The sequence below is a fragment of the Papio anubis genome, chromosome 1, assembly GCF_008728515.1.
Source record: "Papio anubis isolate 15944 chromosome 1, Panubis1.0, whole genome shotgun sequence".
NCBI classification, from domain to species: Eukaryota; Metazoa; Chordata; class Mammalia; order Primates; family Cercopithecidae; genus Papio; species Papio anubis.
Window position 1 is genome coordinate 41,822,764 of NC_044976.1, and position 19,112 is coordinate 41,841,875.

At 51.9% G+C, this 19,112-nt stretch overlaps 2 protein-coding genes and 1 long non-coding RNA gene across 5 annotated transcripts; 2 read left to right on the plus strand and 1 right to left on the minus strand.

Annotated features, from left to right (window-relative positions):
• Window positions 1-37: 37 nt before the first annotated feature.
• Window positions 38-4,545, plus strand: CDC20 (cell division cycle 20). The gene is made up of 11 exons (XM_009206589.4): window positions 38-352; window positions 513-742; window positions 836-984; window positions 1,071-1,167; window positions 1,312-1,440; window positions 1,536-1,732; window positions 1,842-1,936; window positions 2,076-2,304; window positions 2,463-2,588; window positions 3,535-3,652; window positions 4,295-4,545. The coding sequence occupies exons 2-11, from the start codon at window positions 562-564 to the stop codon at window positions 4,471-4,473; spliced, it is 1,500 nt and encodes a 499-aa protein (XP_009204853.1). The 5' UTR covers window positions 38-352; window positions 513-561; the 3' UTR covers window positions 4,474-4,545.
• A 194-nt stretch (window positions 4,546-4,739) lies between these two features.
• Window positions 4,740-9,428, minus strand: ELOVL1 (ELOVL fatty acid elongase 1). 3 transcript variants are annotated; one of them, XM_003891720.4, is made up of 8 exons: window positions 9,250-9,428; window positions 6,904-6,963; window positions 6,522-6,712; window positions 6,264-6,344; window positions 6,074-6,130; window positions 5,878-5,983; window positions 5,660-5,796; window positions 4,740-5,475 (listed from the first exon to the last, which is right to left on the minus strand). In XM_003891720.4, the coding sequence occupies exons 2-8, from the start codon at window positions 6,947-6,949 to the stop codon at window positions 5,254-5,256; spliced, it is 840 nt and encodes a 279-aa protein (XP_003891769.1). In that variant the 5' UTR covers window positions 6,950-6,963; window positions 9,250-9,428; the 3' UTR covers window positions 4,740-5,253. The 3 variants fall into 3 exon arrangements, with proteins under 3 accessions (XP_003891769.1, XP_003891770.1, XP_009204870.1); XM_003891721.5 differs by lacking the exon at window positions 9,250-9,428 and adding an exon at window positions 8,831-9,205 and having other exon boundaries at window positions 4,747-5,475; XM_009206606.3 differs by lacking the exon at window positions 9,250-9,428 and adding an exon at window positions 7,618-8,815 and having other exon boundaries at window positions 4,769-5,475.
• Window positions 9,429-9,487: 59 nt separating this feature from the next.
• On the plus strand, window positions 9,488-10,571 carry LOC103884269. Its single transcript, XR_646802.4, has 2 exons — window positions 9,488-9,732; window positions 10,025-10,571. It is a non-coding gene; the product is annotated as an uncharacterized LOC103884269 (long non-coding RNA).
• Window positions 10,572-19,112: the final 8,541 nt, after the last annotated feature.

Consider the following 19,112-nt stretch of genomic DNA (forward strand, 5'->3'; position numbering starts at 1 on the left):
GCTCGCGGCGGTAGAGGGGACGCAGAGGAACAAATCGGGACAACTCGAGGACGCTGAGGCAGAGCAGGCCCACCCCGGGCCCGCCCCGCCCGCTTTCCAGCACCAGTTCTCTGGGGCCGGCTCCCAGCCCCTCTCTCACCCTTCAAATCCCGCTCCGCGGCTGGACTCTCGTGATAGCTGAGATTTGCCCCGGAAGGCCCGCCCCCTTCGCCGGAGAGGCCAATGGGCGAGGGCAACGGTTGCGACGGTTGGGTTTTGAAGGAGCCAATGGGCGCTCAGAGCGGAGAGTTTAAGAGGCGTAAGCGAGGCGTGTTAAAGCCGGTCGGAACTGCAACTTGCTCGGGAGGGCACGGTGAGAGGCGGCGGGGCTGAGCCTGGTTCGGGTCGTGGCCAGGGGGAGGGGGTGCTAGGCCAGAAGGGGCAGCAACCGAGGGTGGCCCTGATTGTGTGGCCGGCCAGGAGCGAAGGGGTCCTTTGCTGTCCCCTGAGCACCGTCGCCTCTTTTCCTCCAGGGCTCCGCAGGCACCAACTGCAAGGACCCCTCCCGCTGCGGGCGTTCCCATGGCACAATTCGCGTTCGAGAGTGACCTGCACTCGCTGCTTCAGCTAGATGCACCCATCCCCAATGCACCCCCTGCGCGCTGGCAGCGCAAAGCCAAGGAAGCCTCAGGCCCGGCCCCCTCACCCATGCGGGCCGCCAACCGATCCCACAGCGCCGGCAGAACTCCGGGCCGAACTCCTGGTCAGTGAGGTGCCAAAGGAACTGGGTGAGAGCAGCCTTCATACTTTCTCCCCCGGGAGCCTGGTCAGACTGTCTTCTCTTTCTCCGCCCCAGGCAAATCCAGTTCCAAGGTTCAGACCACTCCTAGCAAACCTGGCGGTGACCGCTATATCCCCCATCGCAGTGCTGCCCAGATGGAGGTGGCCAGCTTCCTCCTGAGCAAGGAGAACCAGCCTGAAAACAGCCAGACGCCCACCAAGAAGGTATGTGTGCCAGAAGGGCTTAAGGCACGGGACCCGACTGTTCTTTGGATAATACTATCTTGCTTCTCCACTACCCTTTATGCCAGGAACATCAGAAAGCCTGGGCTTTGAACCTGAACGGTTTTGATGTAGAGGAAGCCAAGATCCTTAGGCTCAGTGGAAAACCACAAAATGCACCAGAGGGTAAGACCCGAAGTTCCTGGTTCCTGGAGGGAGGTGTCAGTTCATCTCCAGGGCTGAGCACAGATATCTGTCTGCTCTTATCTAAGACTGAGGGCAAGGGAGGTGTTGATTTTCCCAGCGTCTGGACCCACTCTGTTGCCACAGGTTACCAGAACAGACTGAAAGTACTCTACAGCCAAAAGGCCACTCCTGGCTCCAGCCGGAAGACCTGCCGTTACATTCCTTCCCTGCCAGACCGCATCCTGGATGCCCCTGAAATTCGAAATGACTACTGTAAGTGCATCCTTATCCTTGCCTCATGGATGGAGAAAGAGGGCCTGGGACCACACAAACAAGGAAGCTCATGCTCTTTTCTCCGCCTCTGACAGACCTGAACCTTGTGGATTGGAGCTCTGGGAATGTACTGGCCGTGGCACTGGACAACAGTGTGTACCTGTGGAGCGCAAGCTCTGGTGACATCCTGCAGCTTTTGCAAATGGAGCAGCCTGGGGAATATGTATCCTCTGTGGCCTGGATCAAAGAGGGCAACTACTTGGCTGTGGGCACCAGCAGTGCTGAGGTGCAGGTGAGACATGTCCTGTGCTGCCATTCACACCAGTCCCAATAGGCTTGCACAGCTGGAGGATATTAATGCCAAGTCCCAATCTCTGATCCTAGTGGGCTTCTCTCTCTAGCTATGGGATGTGCAGCAGCAGAAACGGCTTCGAAATATGACCAGTCACTCTGCCCGAGTGGGCTCCCTAAGCTGGAACAGCTATATCCTCTCCAGGTCAGTGGTTTTTGTTGGTCTATGGTAGTCTGATATTTGCCCACCCTACCCTTGACTGTACACCCCTGAACTGAACCACCTCTGGCTTGCTTGCATTTGGTGCTGCCACAGAACCTGATTCCCTTCTTTCCTCCTCCAGTGGTTCACGTTCTGGCCACATCCACCACCATGATGTTCGGGTAGCAGAACACCATGTGGCTACACTGAGTGGCCACAGCCAGGAAGTGTGTGGGCTGCGCTGGGCCCCAGATGGACGACATTTGGCCAGTGGTGGCAATGATAACTTGGTCAATGTGTGGCCTAGCGCTCCTGGAGAGGGTGGCTGGGTTCCTTTGCAGACATTCACCCAGCATCAAGGGGCTGTCAAGGTGAGTAGGGTTGGGCTGAAGCCTCTGCAGACCCTCACCTATAACCTGGGGACTGTTAAGGGGAGAAGGGATGGTAGGATTGGACTGGGTTAATCTGTGACCCCCAGAGCTCCTTGTCTAGCTCTAGTACCTGCTGACCCCACCTTTATCCCATCTAGGCCGTAGCATGGTGTCCCTGGCAGTCCAATGTCCTGGCAACAGGAGGGGGCACCAGTGATCGACACATTCGCATCTGGAACGTGTGCTCTGGGGCCTGTCTGAGTGCTGTGGATGCCCATTCCCAGGTAATCTTTTGCCTGTTCCTGCCTCTCCCACATGCATTCTTACTGGGCATCCACATCGAGAGTGCATCCATTCCAATGTCTTCACCAACTCTGTGCCTTGGTGATTCCCAAACTTCTAACTCATGAGCTTCATTTCCAGCAGTCTGTGGCTATCTCCAATCCCATGTCCTATAAGCACCACTACCTTGATCTGTCCCAAATTAACCTTTTCACTTCCCCTTGCCTCCCTGAAATGTTCCTTCCTCTGTCACATTGCTTTGGAATGGCAGAACCTGCTCAGAAATCTGAAAAACCTCCTAGAATTTTTCATCCTCCTCACCAGGATCTATCAGTTTTACCTTAAAATATCATTGACATCTGTCCCCTCCCCTCAGCCTCATCCTTCCCAGTGGAGGCCCACCACAGTGCTTCCTCACTGGTGTCAAGCATTCTTTGTTATCTCCTGCAATGCATCCTCCATGCTGTGGTTTGTTACACTATACTGTCCTTAAACCTGTGATGGCTTCTCATCACCTATGGCATATAATTCAAATCCATTAGAAAGATGCTTGAGGCTCTCTCCTTCCACTCGCCTCACATTCAGCCTTCACTGTAGATATGGACTCTAGAGCCAGACTGCCCAAGTTAAAATTCTGGCTCCATCATCTGCTAAACTTGAATGTGACCTTTGGCAACCTATTGAGCTTCCTTCTGATTGATTCCTCATCTGTACAATGGGTAATACAGACGCTCCCCGATTTAAGTCCCAGTAAACCCACTGTAAAGTTAAAAAATGGTTACGTCAGGGAGTGTCTATAATTTGCCTCTCAAGGAACTTTTGTATGGACTGTGATCATTCAACTCTGAGTCTGGAGCACGTGGCAGGGTGCCTAACACTAGAATGGGCTCAGTTCTGACTTAAGTAGCCTTGGCTATATGTCATGCCCACACTGGCTCCTCTCCACAGGTGTGCTCCATCCTCTGGTCTCCCCACTACAAGGAGCTCATCTCAGGCCATGGCTTTGCACAGAACCAGCTGGTTATTTGGAAGTACCCAACCATGGCCAAGGTGGCTGAACTCAAAGGTAAGTGGCTAGGTAAAAAGCCAGACATAAAAGGCCACATAATGTATGACTGAAATGTCCAGAATAGGCAAATCCACAGAAAAAAACACATTAATGGTTGCCAGGGGCTGAGGAGAGAGGGTAATGGGAAGTGTTGAAAATGTCTTAGAATTAGTTTTAACAGTTGTACAATTTTGTGAATATACTAAAAACCACTAAACCGTACACTTTAAAAGGATGCATTTTATGGTATGTGAATTATATCTCAGTAACACCATTGAAAAGAGAGGAGGCCGGGCGTGGTGGCTCACACCTGTAATCCCAGCACTTTGGGAGGCCAAGGCGGGCAGATCATGAGGTGAGGAGATAGAGGCCATCTTGGCTAACACAGTGAAACCCCGTCTCTATTAAAAATACAAAAAAGTAGCCGGGCATGGTGGCGGGTGCCTATAGTCCCAGCTACTTATGAGGCTGAGGCAGGAGTGGGAGGCGGAGCTTGCAGTGAGCCCAGATTGCGCCACTGCACTCCAGCCTGGGCAACAGAGCAAGGCTCCGTCTTAAAAAAAAAAAAAAAAAGAAAGAAAAAAAGGGAGGCATGTGCCTCCTTTATGGGAGAGCTATGGCTGCATCAACATTCGTATGTACTGTTCTCATTTGCTCCAGGTCACACATCCCGGGTCCTGAGTCTGACCATGAGCCCAGATGGGGCCACAGTGGCATCCGCAGCAGCAGATGAAACCCTGAGGCTATGGCGCTGCTTTGAGTTGGACCCTGCGCGGCGGCGGGAGCGGGAGAAGGCCAGTGCAGCCAAAAGCAGCCTCATCCACCAAGGCATCCGCTGAAAACTAACCCATCACCTCAGTTGTTTTTTATTTTTCTAATAAAGTCATGTCTCCCTTCGTGTTTTTTTTTTTAATCTGTTTCAGCTAATCCCTCTTCTTTCATGATCCCAGCAGCCTTCCTAGGGGCTCTACTCTACTGGGATCAGAGAGCTAGATATGTCCTCTGGGAGCCTGGACCATCATCCATTGCTCCTGTTTGTGGACAGGGCTAAGCATGTTGTGTTCCTCCACCTCCTCCATTCACACATGTATACACACAGCCTCTGTGGTTTCCTCTGTCACGTTTAATTTAAGACACAAGTGAGTAAGCAGCCTCTACAGGCTGTATTCCCAGGCCCCCGCCCACCCTGACCTTTGGCCCAGAAGCTACTGCTTCAGCGTGTGGGGTGGAGGAGGGAGACTGGGTCCACAGTGACATTATTGCTGACCTCTTCTGTGAGAAAAAAAGCCACGAGACCCTTGTGGGGCCAGCCCTGAGTGCTCCTCTCCCAAGTTTAAGGCAGGGAGTGGGAAGTAACTGTACAGCCCTTTTAGCCCCCAGCTCTGGAGTGGCAGACAGCAATGAGGCCACATCCCTGGAGCTGGCTGGGGGAAGTGGGTGAGGAACCAAAGCCGTGGTCCCTGTAGAGCAGCTGTGGGGAGGGGAGGGCCAGTCCCCTGCTCAGTCCTGGCCACATAAGCCTTGGTCACAGGTGTAGGTGGAGAGGGCACTGACGGACGCTGCCCAAGGTGCAGTCAGTCCTGAGGCACTTAGGTGGGCGCCTATCTAGGCCATGCTTCTCAGTTGGCCTTGACCTTGGCAATACCTGGAGCTCCATTTTGCTGAAGTGCACGGGGCAGCCGCTTGCCCTTGGTATAAGAGTGATACCAGAAGTTGGAGAACAGCATGAAGAAAATGGTGCCATACATCCAGATGAGGTGAATAATGACTGGGTGCTGGTAGTTACAGCTGGACATAAAGTAGTACTGGGAGATGTGCAGTGAGACCAGGACAAATTGGATCTAGGATAGATAAAGGTCAGGGTCAGAGGGAATACTGAGAGAACTAGAGGGGAAGAGCATATAGAGAAAGAGAAATGTTGAGTAGGGACAGATGGGGTCAAAGGTGAGACAGACTGGATAAAGGGAGGATCCAGGCTAGGAATGTGGGGGGATGGTTATAGGTAAGTCAGGCCAAGCCCCTCACCAGCTGAATGGCTGTCATGTGCTTTTTCCACCAAAGGTAGGGTTGAGCCACAGGGCCAATGGCAGACAATCCGTAGTACAGGTACATTATGACATGCACAGAAGAGTTTATCATGGCATGGAAAGAGCCCATTCCTCCTGTGAGTAGACAATAAGACAGGGTCAGCAGAGTCCAGCCTCTGGTGCCCACCCTTTCCCATAGTGGCCTTCACCACTCACCCGGGGCAATCTTTACCCCCCACCACCAGCTCCAGGGAAGCACAGAGTGATGGAAGACATGTAGGAAGGTCACCTGCCCATCTTTCTTTCGGAGAATAAAGATCACCTGAGAGAAGAGTGAGGGAAGGGGATTCAGAACCTGGGCCTCTCCACCTCATTCTCCCCACAAGTTCTCACATCTCATATAACTACTTACTGTGTCCATCAGCTCAATGAACTTGGAGAAGAGGAAGAGCCAGGCCACCCGAACCATCTGCAAGAAGTTGGGATAGCCTTAGGACCTCATACGCTGTTCTAAGAGCCTCCCTAAATTGGGCCTTGAGCACAGGCCCCAAACTGGTCATATCTACCAGGTTGCTTATGACCTAGCCCCAGCCCCTACTTACCCTAAGTGCCTCAGGGCTGTTGGAATAGTCCACAGGGTCACAGCGCCAGGTATAGGTGCTCAGCCAGCCTGACATCAGGAACTAGGAAGGGATGTGGATTAGACCACCAGAGTTCTCCCTTCCCAGCCATCCCTCCCCTTCACTAGCTGAGGACATGTATCTGAACCTCTCTGGAAAGGAGAAATGCCATGCTCTGGCTCTATGGCCTGCTCCTTATCCTGCTGACAGAAATTAAAGCCCAGCATCCCAGGGGCCCACCTCATAAACAATGTAGAGGGAGAGTGCCACTAGTGAGAAGTTGTAGACAATCATGAAGCCACGGAGCTGGAAGGGCTTTCGATTAGCCATGATGCGAGGCCCAAGTGACAGAACGAAGTACACGTAGGTCAGGAGGATGGAGGTCATTAGCAAGGGGGACCCCATCAGAGGGTAGCCCTGGATCCGGGGATCTATGAATAAGGGTCAAAGAATCAGGAAGAGTCACAGGGTTTGAAGGGTCTTCATTAGGTCTACAGACATGAGGTCAGGTCGCAAAGGGTCAAGGGTCAAGGGGTTCATAGGAACTCTCCATTAGAAGACAGCCCTAGATCCAGGGATCCCGGGAAAGAAGAGAGGAAAGGGCTGGTGGACAGTGTCTTACCTGCGTGCTTCATCATCTCTTGGTACAAGTTCATAACAGCCTCCATCCTGGCTCAGGACTCTGGGGAGGTACAGAGGGTGGATGTCAGACAGAGCCCACTGCACACCCCCATCCCACAGAGATAAGACACAGAACCAGACAAGAAAACTCCCAATGCCTCATTGCAGAAAGGACAGAACAGTGAAAGGAAGGAATTACTGGTAACTAGTGGGAGGAGGCAGTTTGGTTGAGGCATCTGCTCCCCACACGTCCTCCCTGCCTGGGAACGGCTGTTCTACCCTTCCTCTCCACACCTTACTCTCCTCTCCTCTCCTCTCCACAGTTTTACTTCCTGGCCTCCCTTCCCCTCTTCCTCCACAAAAGGACTCTCAATTCCAGGTCTCTTATTGGAGAGTCTTACCTTCTCACCAACAGGGAGCTCTTGAAATCCGTCTCCCTTCCTCACCTGAGTCCCTCACCCCCCCAGCTCTGGGTCTTTCTTCTCTCTCAGGATTCTCCCCTTCAATCTCTCCTCTCCTGCCCTCTCTACTTCCCGTCCCTCTGGACCCTTCCAGGAACTCTCTTCTTCTCCCCAGGGTCCCTCCTGCCCCTGCCAGGACTCTCACCTCCCTGGGCCCTTCTTTTCCCTCCAGAACCTTATCCTGGGATTCCTCCTTGCCTGTGCTGGGACATTCATCTCCCTACGTTTCTCCTCTGCCTTCCCGGGGCTCTCACCTCCAGCCTCTCCTCTCCAGCGCTCTCCTCTCTCCTCTGGCAGAGCCCTTCCTCTCCTGGAGCCTGGCTCTTTGAGACTCCTGCCCCGGCGGCTCCACCTGTCTGACTAGATCTGGCAGCAGCCCCGCCCTCTGCCCGCCCCCGCTGTACTGCGCATGGGGTGGAGGGTGGGTCCAGGCCACAGGTCAGTGCCTGGGGAAGCAGGACCCACCAGGATTGGGAAAGCCAAGTAAAGCCCCAGGCTCACCACCCACCAACCCGGGACCAGCCTGATGAACTAAGGTCCTAGGTTCTGAGCCAGAAACCTCCTCCGACCCTAGTCCCAGCCCCAGCCCTGGCCCAAAGCACTGCTGAAAATCCACACCCAGCATCCTCTCCTAAGCTGGCCAGAACTTCTCAGTTTGTCCTACTTCAGAATGGGTACAATCACTCTTCCCTTCCTGGGAAGGCAGGGAAGCCAGTGGCATGTGAGGGGGTTGGGGAGTGGGGGAGGTCGCAGGAATCTTCCCCTCCCTCAGGGAGGGGCCCTAATGGGCTAGGCCCCCTCCCCCTCAGGGCCTAAAGGAATGTCGGGGGAAGGCTTCCAGGGACATAAAAGCCTCTGGCCAGACCCAGGAGAGCATGGTACTGACAATCCCTGAGGGACAAGGCATTCTTGGAACAGAGCAGGGCCCAGGGCAGCAGGTGCCCCAGACTCCTTGCTTCCAGAGAAGCACCTGTGCAGGTGCGAAGTGAAGAGGCGCACCTCTGTCACCTCCCCGCCCCGCACACCCCTCACCTCCAGGAGGCCCGGCTTCTTTAGGCCCACCGTGGTCAGGCCCCAAGCCTGCTGTCCACACCCACCCCTCACCCAGCTCTCCACCCCCAACGGCGAAGGCGCCACGCCAAGGGCTGGCACACATGTTTCCTGCCTGACACACCACCCAGCACCTCCGTGGGCTGACACGCATGGCTCCCGGCCCTCACGCAGCTCGGCCGCCGCCCAGGCACACGCACGGGCTCACCCGCGGGGCCACTCACACACGTGTGCGCGCTGCTTGGCCACGCTCGGATCCCCTCCTCACTTGTTCCCCCACCATCGGGCTTGCTGGCCGCCCATCCCCGGCAGGGCCCAGGCCGGGGCGAGGGCGCCAACACAGGTTCCTCCCTGACACATGGGAGCCAGCCAGCCTGTTATCTCTCAACCACCAGCCCCCAAGATCAACCCACACACCCGGCAGACCAGGAGGGACCAAGGCTCCTGGGAGGACCTCTCCCCAAGCTGCAGGAAAATCTGGGTGTGTCCCTCGTCGGGGAACTCAGCCCGTCCCTTCCTTCCTTTAAGATGGATCGAAGGGAAAAGGAGCCTGGCAAAGTTAGGGGAGCCGGGGGAGGGAAGGGAGAGGAGGAGGGAGAGGGATAAAAGCACGGGTGGTGGAGGAAGGCCTGGGTGTAGGCAAATGGGGGCCAGAGACGGGGGTGTGGGGGAGGGAGGGTGCTGGCGAGGCCCGGCCCCAGGGAGCTGGGACCTCCCACCCACTGGCTCCGGGAACAGCCTCTCCCACAGCCTGGGCAGGGCAGGGCAGAGCTGGGCCGGGCTGGCAAGGCAGGGGGCGCCGGCACGTGGAGAGCCCGTGGAAGGTCCAGACTCACCCGTAGGGGCCAGGCGGGCAACGGCGGAGGGCTTGGAGGGAGCAGGGCCACAGAGAAGTCCCCGGGGCCAGCCTGCCTGCCTGCCACTTCCTCATCTGCTGGGCCGACTTTCTGTCACCAGAGGGGGAGGGGCGGGCCGCGCGGGGGGCGCCCGCTGATTGGGCGGCCAGCGGGGCCGGAGGCCGGCAGCGCAGGCTCGGCCGGGGCGGGGGCAGAGGCTGGGGCGGGCCGCCGGGTCCCGGCAGGAAGCGCCGCGGCCCGGGTTCCCCACCTCTTCCCTCGCCGCCCGGGCCCGCCCTGGCCGATTACAGCGGCCTGGCCACCTCGGGAGCACGCCGTCTCTTCCCGACGTGCAGCCTCGGACCCGGCCCTGTCCCCCGGTGACTGCTCCCCGGCAGGACCGCGCATCTGTGTGCGGCAGGCCCAGCTCAGGGCTCGGGGGAGGGTTCGGCCTTGCCCTCAAAGAGCTCCCTCTCCTGCAGGGTGAGCGCAGAGCGGCGGGCGGGAGCACACTGCGTGTGCTGAGGACGGACTGGTCTTAGCGGGAGGGAAGCCTCACGAGCCCGTACACTTGGAGGAGCCCTAAGCGTTAGGATCTGCTGCGAGGGCTGCCTGGAATGGAGGTGGGAGGATACAAGTGGCCCGGGGCAAGCATAGTGAATCACTGGCTAAACTGGCCTTCGAGGTAGTGAAAGGAAAAAAGGGAAATGAAGCTGACTGCGGCTGAATGTAGTAGGTCGTGAAGGCCAAATGAGCGATCTGATTTTTATTCTAGAAGCAGAGGAGAAACAGTAAAGATTTTTGAGGAGACTATAATCAGGCTTGTATCATAAATTCATCAGACGTTTATGGACCACCCAACGTCCCTGCACTCACGGGGCTTGCAGTCTCTCTGGCTTAATCACTTTACTCTGGCAGCTAGTGTGAGGAGGGCACAGGAAGGAGACCAGGTGACAAAGCCAGCCTGACCAAAGAAGATGTGGCAACTGATGGGATTGGAAGAGGCGGACAATGTCGAGCTTTCCTCCAGACAGCTGGACTGGCTCTCTATATATTTATTTATCTATTCTACACCCCAGCCCCCACCTCCACACTCACTAACTGGACTCAACTAGTGGGTGCAAAGGACGGAGTAGATTTTAGTGAAATGGAATTTCTGCCTCCAGCGGCCCCTGGAACAGGAGCACACAACGATCTACTAACTGCTTGCAGGATTGGATTGTGTAAGTGTGGACAGAATTTGGGAATCTGGGCTACTCTGGGCACACTGCCTATGGGGCAGCACTGCTCCACAAGGAAAATAAACACAGTTTTTAAAAAAAGGTCGGGCACGGTGGCTCATGCCTGTAATCCCAGCACTTTGGGAGGCTGAGGTGGGCGGATCATGAAGTCAGAAGATTGAGACCATCCTGGTTAACACAGTGAAACCCCGTCTCTACTGAAAATACAAAAAGTTAGCCAGGCGTGGTGGCAGGCGCCTGTAGTCCCATCTACTCAGGAGGCTAAGGCAGGAGAATGGCTGACCTCGGGAGGTGGAGCTTGCAGTGAGCCCAGATCCAGCCACTGCACTCCAGCCTGGGCGACAGAGCGAGACTCCCTCTCAAAAAATAGAAAAAAGAATCGGCCGGGTGCAGTGGCTCAAGCCTGTAATCCCAGTACTTTGGGAGGCTGAGGCGGAAAGATCACCTGAGGTCAGGACCAGCCTGGCCAACATGGTGAAAACCCATCTCTACTGAAAATACAAAAATTAGCCGGGCATGGTGGCGCATGCCTGTAATCCCAGCTACTCGGGAGGTTGAGGCAGGAGAATTGCTTGAACCTGGGAGGCGGAGGTTGCAGTGAGCCAAGATGGAGCCACTATACTCCACCCTGGCGAAAGAGCAAGACTCCGTCTCCAAAAAAAAAAAGAGGGAATTCGGAAGACGTGGTGGTTGGGAGAATAAGATATTCAGGCCAGGCACGGTGGCTCATGCCTGTAATACTAGCACTTTGGGAGGCCACGGCGGGAGGATTGCCTGAGCTCAGGAGTTCGAGATCAGCCTGGGCAACACAGTGAAACCCCGTCTCTACTAAAACACACACACACACACAAAAAAAATTATCTGGGTGTGGCGGCATAAGCCTGTTGTCCCAGCTACTCGGGAGGTTGAGGCAAGAGAATTGTTTGAACCTGGGAGGTAGAGGTTGCAGTGAGCCGAGATTGTGCCACTGCACTCCAGCCTGGGCGACAGAGCGAGACTCTGTCTCCAAAAAAAAACCAAAAAACAAAAAAAAAGGTGTTCATAAATGGTAGGATAGGCTGGGGATGGTGGCTCACGCCTGTAATCCCAGCACTTTGTAAGGCCGCGGCAGGCAGATCACTTGAGCTCACAAGTTTGAGCCTAGGCAACATCGTGAGACCCTGGCTCTACAAAAAATACAAAAAATTAGCCAGGCATGGTGATGCATGCCTATCGTCCCAGCTACTCTGGAGGCTGAGGTGGGAGGATGACTTGAGCCCAGGAAGCGGAGGTTGCAGTGAGCCAAGATCACGTCACTGCACTCCAGTCTGAATGACAGAAACCTTGTCTCTAAATAAATGAATAAATAAATGACTCCACAAATGGTGGGATATAGCTATGTGAAAGTTTAGTCCTAGAGCTTAGGTAACAGGTCTGAGCCAAAGTACAGATATGACCCAGCCCATTAGTACCCACCCTTGAAAGGAAATGGCAGAAGAATTCACTATTTAAAAAGCTCCAACACTAAGATCCTAACTGATCTGGTCCCTGCCTTGTCCTCTCATTCTACCTGTGACACTCTCCTGGGCCCCACCCAGTGCTTTAACCATTCCCCGAGGATGTCAGCATCTTTCATACCCCCCTCAACCCGCACCCCCTGGCTCAGCACAAGGAACAGTCAGGTCTCCTAGGCAGTAAATCACTCCCTCCTCTTGCTCCCACAATTGTAATTATCTGCTTATCCGCATCGCAAAACTGTAAGTTCCTCTCAGTATGGGCCATGTTTTGTCATCTCTGTATCTCCAGCATCTGGCCCATTATCTGGTACTCAGTTGACCCTCTACGTTTGTTGAATGAATGTTAGTGTGAATGGGATGATGTGGGAAAGGAAGAGAGGCCAAGGGAACCAGAGTCAAGGGGAGAAGACAATAAGAATTTGAAAGCCTTTCCATTTCCCTTGGGAACAGTATCACTGAGTCCATAAATATTTATTGAAAGCCTGTGTTCCAGGTATACTCCAGTGATGTTGGGTGTGACCTTATGTAAGTTGCTGAACTTCTATAAAATTGGAGCAATAAGAGTACCTATCTCATAGGACTGCTGTGAAGACTGAAGGAGATAACACATGTAAAGTGCTTAGCACTGTTTCTGTCTCAACATTTAATGGAGAAGGTGGGAAAGTGCCCAAAATATCAGGAAGGTACATACTTATATGTAGATTCATGAGCATTCTTTTAATAATATTTCCTAAACAGTTACTCTGTGCAAACCACTGTTGTGAGAGCACTATTGAGAGATTTTGGATTAAATGTCCATCATAAGAGTGCACTAGAGACAAAGAAAGCAGACTATTATAGATGATGAAACCATCCCAGAGGCCAAACGCAGTAGTGATAGGAAACTTCAACTGTGTATTTATTTACCTGGACCATATTGGTAAATGACCATGGCAAGCCCTCAATAAATGCTGACTGATTACATGAATGAACATGCTCAAAGACAGTTGTTCAGCTCTTGTCCCAGGTTGTATCACACCCCTCTCCCCTTTCCTGAGTTTCTTTTGTTCAGTTTGGCAAACTGAACAAAAATGGATCGGAGCAAGCATCTTTAAATATCTGATATAGACCACTTAGCCCCAGATCCTACCAAATGGCATCTTCATGGCCCTGGGGTTCCTGCAAAACACTCAGTGTGATAGGAAAGACAGACATATAGATGAGCAATTATATATGTGGTGAGTGTTCCCATAGAGATAAACCCAGAGGGTTATGAAAGCACTGGTGTGCGGGGGCACCTTAACTCAGTGTGGAGGCTAATTCTTGAAGATGATGCAAAAATGACACTTAATTGAGCATTAAAGGTCACTTTCTAGGCCGGGTGAGGTGGCTCATGCCTGTAATCCCAGCACTTTAGGAGGCCGAGGTGGGTGGATCACCAGAGGTCAGGAGTTTGAAACCAGACTGGCCAACATGGTGAAACCCCATCTCTACTAAAAAATACACAAAAATTAGCCAGGCCTGGTGGCAGGTGCCTAAAATTCCAGCTACTCAGGAGGCTGAGGCAGGAGAACCACTTGAAGGCAGGAGGCGGAGGTTGCAGTGAGCCGAGGTTGCACCACTGCACTCTGACCTGGGCGCCAAGAGTGAGACTCCATCTCAAAAAAAAGAAAAAAAAAAAAAAAGACACTTTCTAGAAAGCAGGGAAAGGCATTCTAAACAGAGTGAAGCATGTATGTGAAGGCATAGAAGCAAGAGATGTGGCGGATTTGGGAACGCTAAGTAGTTTGGTATGACTCCAGTTCAGAGGGCATATGGAAGGACAAGAAAGGCATGAGTCAGTTTATGAAGAGCCTTGCATGCCATAAGAAGAAGAATGGATTTTATTCTGTTCGTTTTTCAGCCCTGGCTGCAACTAGAATCAACTGGGGAGCTTTTAAAATATCAGTGCCTGGCTCTCACCTCCAGATTGATGCTAGATGGTTGTTCTCAATGGGAAGAGGCCGAAGCATGTTTATATGCTGTGTGGAGAGAGACAATGGGATCCAGCATACACATTAAGAGAGTAGCCTCTGGCTAAGGAGAACGGAAATAGAGTAAGTTCATCAGTGGAATGGGAGGAAATTGAGGGAGTCTAAAGGAGTCTATTTTTTCCTTCAGTCAGATGTCAGGTATTTGCTGAACGTGGGGGATGGGTAGGTGGTAGGATAAGGAATTGTAGGGAAGTGGTACAGTCTAGAGTAGCTGATGATGGAATGCTGGGAAAGCTTGGTGAACAGAGTGGAAGGCCGCGCTGGGTGGGAGACCATAAGGAGTGTACCAGTTTAGAAGGCTATGATGTTCTCCAGCAGAGCTAAGTGAGTGGGAGTCAGTAAAGCGGAAATAGGGATCTGTAGGGAAGCCAGATGGAAGGCCTTGCTTGGGAGAGGGTTCAGTGAAGGCTGAGTAGACTAAACTAAACCAAGGGTACACTGATAAACTGGAGAAACTGAAGAGGTCAAGGAACTCATAGGTTTGATAAGGATGAAGGCCAGGTACAGTGGGGAAAGGAAACCCAGTCCAACAACTAAAATTCCATCCCTTTCATGGAGCCTTCCTGACTAATGGGAAATGAGGTGGCGACTTCCCCCAGGTCCCACCCTGTCTGACTCACTCCTCACTCACTGCTCTTCAAAGGGCCGGTCTCCATCCTCTTTCTCAAGAAGATAAACCATGGATGTCGTTTCTCCAGAAGTTCAGCCTGAAAATCACTATCTGTATGAACTCGATTCCCATGATTTTCTGAGGCTTTATATGTTTCAGCACAAATATTAAATGGAGGTAGGATCAGAGAAACAGAAATGGCAATGAGGAAAAAAATGGAAAAAGGTACGCCTGCATGTTCATGAGTGAGTGAGTGAGTGGAAGAGTGGAGGGAAAACACAATAAGAGACGGGGTATCAGTTATGAACAGGAACTGAAGGTCCAGATTGAGGGGCAACAGAACTGGCAGGTGGAGATGGAAGCAGCCTCCTGGGGGCTGTGTCAAGCTTCTCCATTTTCCATCCTGTAAAGGACAAAGGACACTTCCTACACAGTACCCACGCAGAAGAGGTGATGGGAGGGTTAGCCTGTGAGGATGGGAGAGCGAAGATGAGGGCAAAGAGTTTGCCAGTTAATAATTCTGCATGTCCCTGGGCCCCAGCCAGCTAGTTGGTATCCTCTTCCAAAGCAGGCTGGGACCTTGGCTGAAGGAACCAGGGCTGGAAAGACATCGGGCTGGCAGAGGGGAGAGACTGCATGCAAACATTCTTTGGATCTTCTGGAATTTGAGGGTTGGCCTGGACCCCTGAAAGGTCAGGGCCAACGTCTGATCCATCAGTGGGTAACCAGTGCCTACGTACTATGGGTATCATTCACTGTTCATTGAACTGAACAAAAGAAACTTAGAAAGGGGGAAAGGGATGTGACAGAACCTGCAGGAAAAACTCTGCAGAGAAAAAAGGAGAGGCTTTTTGTTAGGGGGCAAACCAGGGGATGCTATCAAGATGGAGGAAAGGGAGTTAGTAAGATCCAGAAGACACATGAGAAGGACCAAGAGGGGAATGAGAAACTTATTATTCTATTAGTACTTTTTCTGGCAAGGATGAAACCAGCTGCGTTCCATATGTTCGAATGTTTCCATCCTGTAAGGTAAGTTATATGATCACCTCTTAACAGATAAACTGAAATCAGAGGTTGAAGGCAATTTTTCCAAGGATGGGGGCTTGTGGGGTGATGTGGGGGGCAAGGGGCAGGGGGATGGTTTCAGGAGGAAACTGTTCCACCTCAGATCATCAGGCATTCGTTAGATTCTCATAAGGAGCGCACAACCTAGATCCCTTGCATGCACAGTTCACAATAGGGCTCCCGCGCCTATGAGAATCTAATGCTGCTGCTGATCTGACAGGAGGAGGAGTTCAGGCGTTAACGCTTGCTCACTTGCCCACCACTCACCTTCTGCTATGTGGCCTGGTTCCTAACAGGCCACAGACCGGTACTGGTCCATGGCCCAGGGGTTGGGGACCCTTGGGCTAAAGGATATGGCTAATGAAAGGCCTTCATATGATAGAAGGTTAATGAGTGGCCCCAGATCATGAAATGTTTTGAATTTTAAAAAATGAGTTTACTTTATATTGGGATGTCTCTGAAGATTTCTTTCTTTTTTTTTTTTTTCTGAGATGGAGTCTCACTCTATTGCCCAGGCTGGAGTGTGGTGGCGCCATCTCGGCTCATTGCAAGCTCCACCTCCCGGGTTCACGCCATTCTCCTGCCTCAACCTCCCGAGTAGCTGGAACTACAGGCGCCCGCCACCACACCCGGCTAATTTTTTGTATTTTCAGTAGAGACGGGATTTCACTGTGTTAGCCAGGATGGTCTCGATCTCCTGACCCCGTGATGTGCCTGCCTCGGCCTCCCAAAGTGCTGGGATTACAGGTGTGAGCCACCGTGCCTGGCCCGTCTCTAAAGATTTTAAGTGGCAGGCTGATATGATCCCCACTGTGCTTTAAAAAGACAAATTTGGGGATGGGCACAGTGGTTCACACCTATAATCCTAACACTTTGGGAGGCCAAGGTGGGTGGATCACTTGAGGTCAGGAGTTCGAGACAGCCTGGACCAACATGGTGAAACCCCATCTCTACTAAAAATACAAAATTAGGTGGGCGTGGTGGCATGTGCCTGTAGTCCCAGCTACTTGGAAAGCTGAGGCAGGAGAATCGCTTGAACCTGGGAGGTGGCAGTTGCAGTGAGCCAAGATCGCACCACTGCACTCCAGCCTGGGTGACAGAGCAAGACTGTCTCAGAAAGAAAGAAAAAAAGACAAACTTGGCAAGAGTAAGATATATTATCAAGAGGAAAGCAGAAGAAGGCAGGGATACCAGCTGGGAGCCAGCTCAGAGGTCTGGGTGTGACATAACAAAGGCCTGACCTAGAAGAATGGCAGTGAGAAGGAAGAAAAGGGGATACAGCAGAAAGAAGACCCAGAACTAACAGCAGATGTCCAGCTGGATAACTCAGGTGGGGCAGGATGGAGAAAATGAATGCAGTTTGGGACATCCTGAGTTTGAGGTGAGATGGCCCATTCAACAAGCAATCTAAAACATAATACTGTGCATTCAGGAGAAAGGACGGAACTTGAGAAAAAAAATCTGAGGATTCTCTATATAGAGGTGAAACCACACAAAGTGGACTGGAGTGTGGTAGCTCTAGTTTTGGCTGTATTCAGAAACTTTCCCATCCCCTGCTTTCATTTCCTTTGAGAAATTCCCTACCCCATTGGCTCATTAATGCTGGTATTCTTCCCTACTTCCTCCCAGGCCAAGCTCCTAACGGCACATAATCCAAGTGAAACCAGAGCTCTCCCATGAGATGAGTTCTAATAATGTAGAGTGGAGAAATGCAGAGACAGAGAGTCCAGACAACATTTGAGCCTCTGAGCCCACCTAGAGCCATCCACATAACCCAAATACAGCTGATTCTTTTTTTTTGTTTTTTTATTAAGCCAGTTTAATTGTAATTTTTATTAGGCTAGTTTAATTATAATGTCTTGCAATCAAAACAGTCTACTAGACCATCACATAAAAATGAGATTGCTCAGGAGAAAGTAGAAGAGACTAACAGTTACCACTTGAGTGTTGACTATTTGCCTGAAGGGCCTTTTTAAGAAGCTTGGACTTTATCTGGTAGAAAATTAAGAGCTACTAACTTTAAATACGTTTTGTTGAAGGTGCTCTTTGAAGTTGGTACTATAATCCCATCCTATAGAGCTGGAAACTGAGGTTCTTGGAAGTGAAGTAACTTTCTTTTTTTTTTTTTTTTTTGAGACGGAGTCTCGCTCTGTCGCCCAGGGTGGAGTGCAGTGGCCGGATCTCAGCTCACTGCAAGCTCCACCTCCCGGGTTTACGCCATTCTCCTGCCTCAGCCTCCCGAGTAGCTGGGACTACAGGCGCCCGCCACCTCACCTGGCTAGTTTTTTGTGTTTTTTTAGTAGAGACGGGGTTTCACCGTGTTAGCCAGGATGGTCTCGATCTCCTGACCTCGTGATCCGCCCGTCTCGGCCTCCCAAAGTGCTAGGATTACAGGCTTGAGCCACCGCGCCCGGCCGGAAGTGAAGTAACTTTCTAAGGCCACACAGTGGATAAGTGTCCAAAGCAGGATATGAACTTGAAAATAAATAAACTGCAATAGAACTATGGGTGCGAGAATGGAAGTGTGTACAGGGCACAGGAGAGGTACAGTTTAAGAATGGTCAAGTGTACAGGAGAGGAAGTAGGAAAGACTTTACATGAGTAGGTGACATTTGAACTAGAAGGATGAATTATTTATCAGGTGAATAAGGGGGTTGGAGCAGGAAAAAGAGAGGGAGTACTGCGTAGGGCAGAGCATGTGTAAGCCCCGGAGGTATAAGGCAACACCTGACTCCCAGCTATGTCCTTATGGCTACAGCTGAGAGCACTTATGGCAAAGTGGCAAGAATCGTGGAGTATGCCATGACAAAACAAAGTCTGAAGGACTGGTGGTCAATGTGGTGGGAAGAGAGGTAAGCATGGCACCAAAGAGCTCTGGTTTTGATCTCCAGTGAATTATACACAGCCACCCACAAAGAACTGAGCCCGACCCAGCAAGCACAGACAAGCGAGGCAAGAATTCATCACAACTGCACAGAGAAAGCTATGAGTGGTGAAGGGCCCCCTTTAGGGACAGACTGTAGAAAGACTATGGAACTGAGTGGTTAGCTAGTTTAGACAGGGAAGAGATACAGTTCAGAAGGCATGAAAAACAATTTCAGGTGAGAGGTCTTGTCATTTGGCCTCAAGTCAAAAGGATACAATTTCTTAATGAAAGAATGTAGGCAACAACTAGGTGGGAGAAATAAAATTCACAAAACTAGATTTGAAATTGACTTATGTCAGGTAATCCAATGTAAAACTGCTCCAGTGCCTACTCTGCACGTTACTAGGGAGATACCATGGGGGATGAAGTATGCACAAAAAGCATCTCCTGAGGCTAAGCGCCTGAGACATGAGCACAGGGGAGCTGCAGAGGGAAGGAGAGGTTATGACCTCTTAGAGGAATTGGTCAATCGTTTATTCAAGCAACAATCACTGACAGCAGAGATTTCCAGGT

Excerpts from the sequence above, each read along its gene's own strand:
- CDC20 (XM_009206589.4), top strand. The coding sequence starts at position 562 with ATGGCACAATTCGCGTTCGAGAGTGACCTGCACTCGCTGCTTCAGCTA. Across the intron at positions 1,441-1,535 it reads TGAAATTCGAAATGACTACT|ACCTGAACCTTGTGGATTGG; the intron begins GTAAGTGCATCC and ends CGCCTCTGACAG. Across the intron at positions 1,937-2,075 it reads AACAGCTATATCCTCTCCAG|TGGTTCACGTTCTGGCCACA; the intron begins GTCAGTGGTTTT and ends TTCCTCCTCCAG.
- ELOVL1 (XM_003891720.4), bottom strand. The coding sequence starts at position 6,949 with ATGGAGGCTGTTATGAACTTGTACCAAGAGATGATGAAGCACGCAG. Across the intron at positions 5,797-5,877 it reads GGGGGTAAAGATTGCCCCGG|GAGGAATGGGCTCTTTCCAT; the intron begins GTGAGTGGTGAA and ends GTCTACTCACAG. Across the intron at positions 5,476-5,659 it reads ACATGACAGCCATTCAGCTG|ATCCAATTTGTCCTGGTCTC; the intron begins GTGAGGGGCTTG and ends TATCTATCCTAG.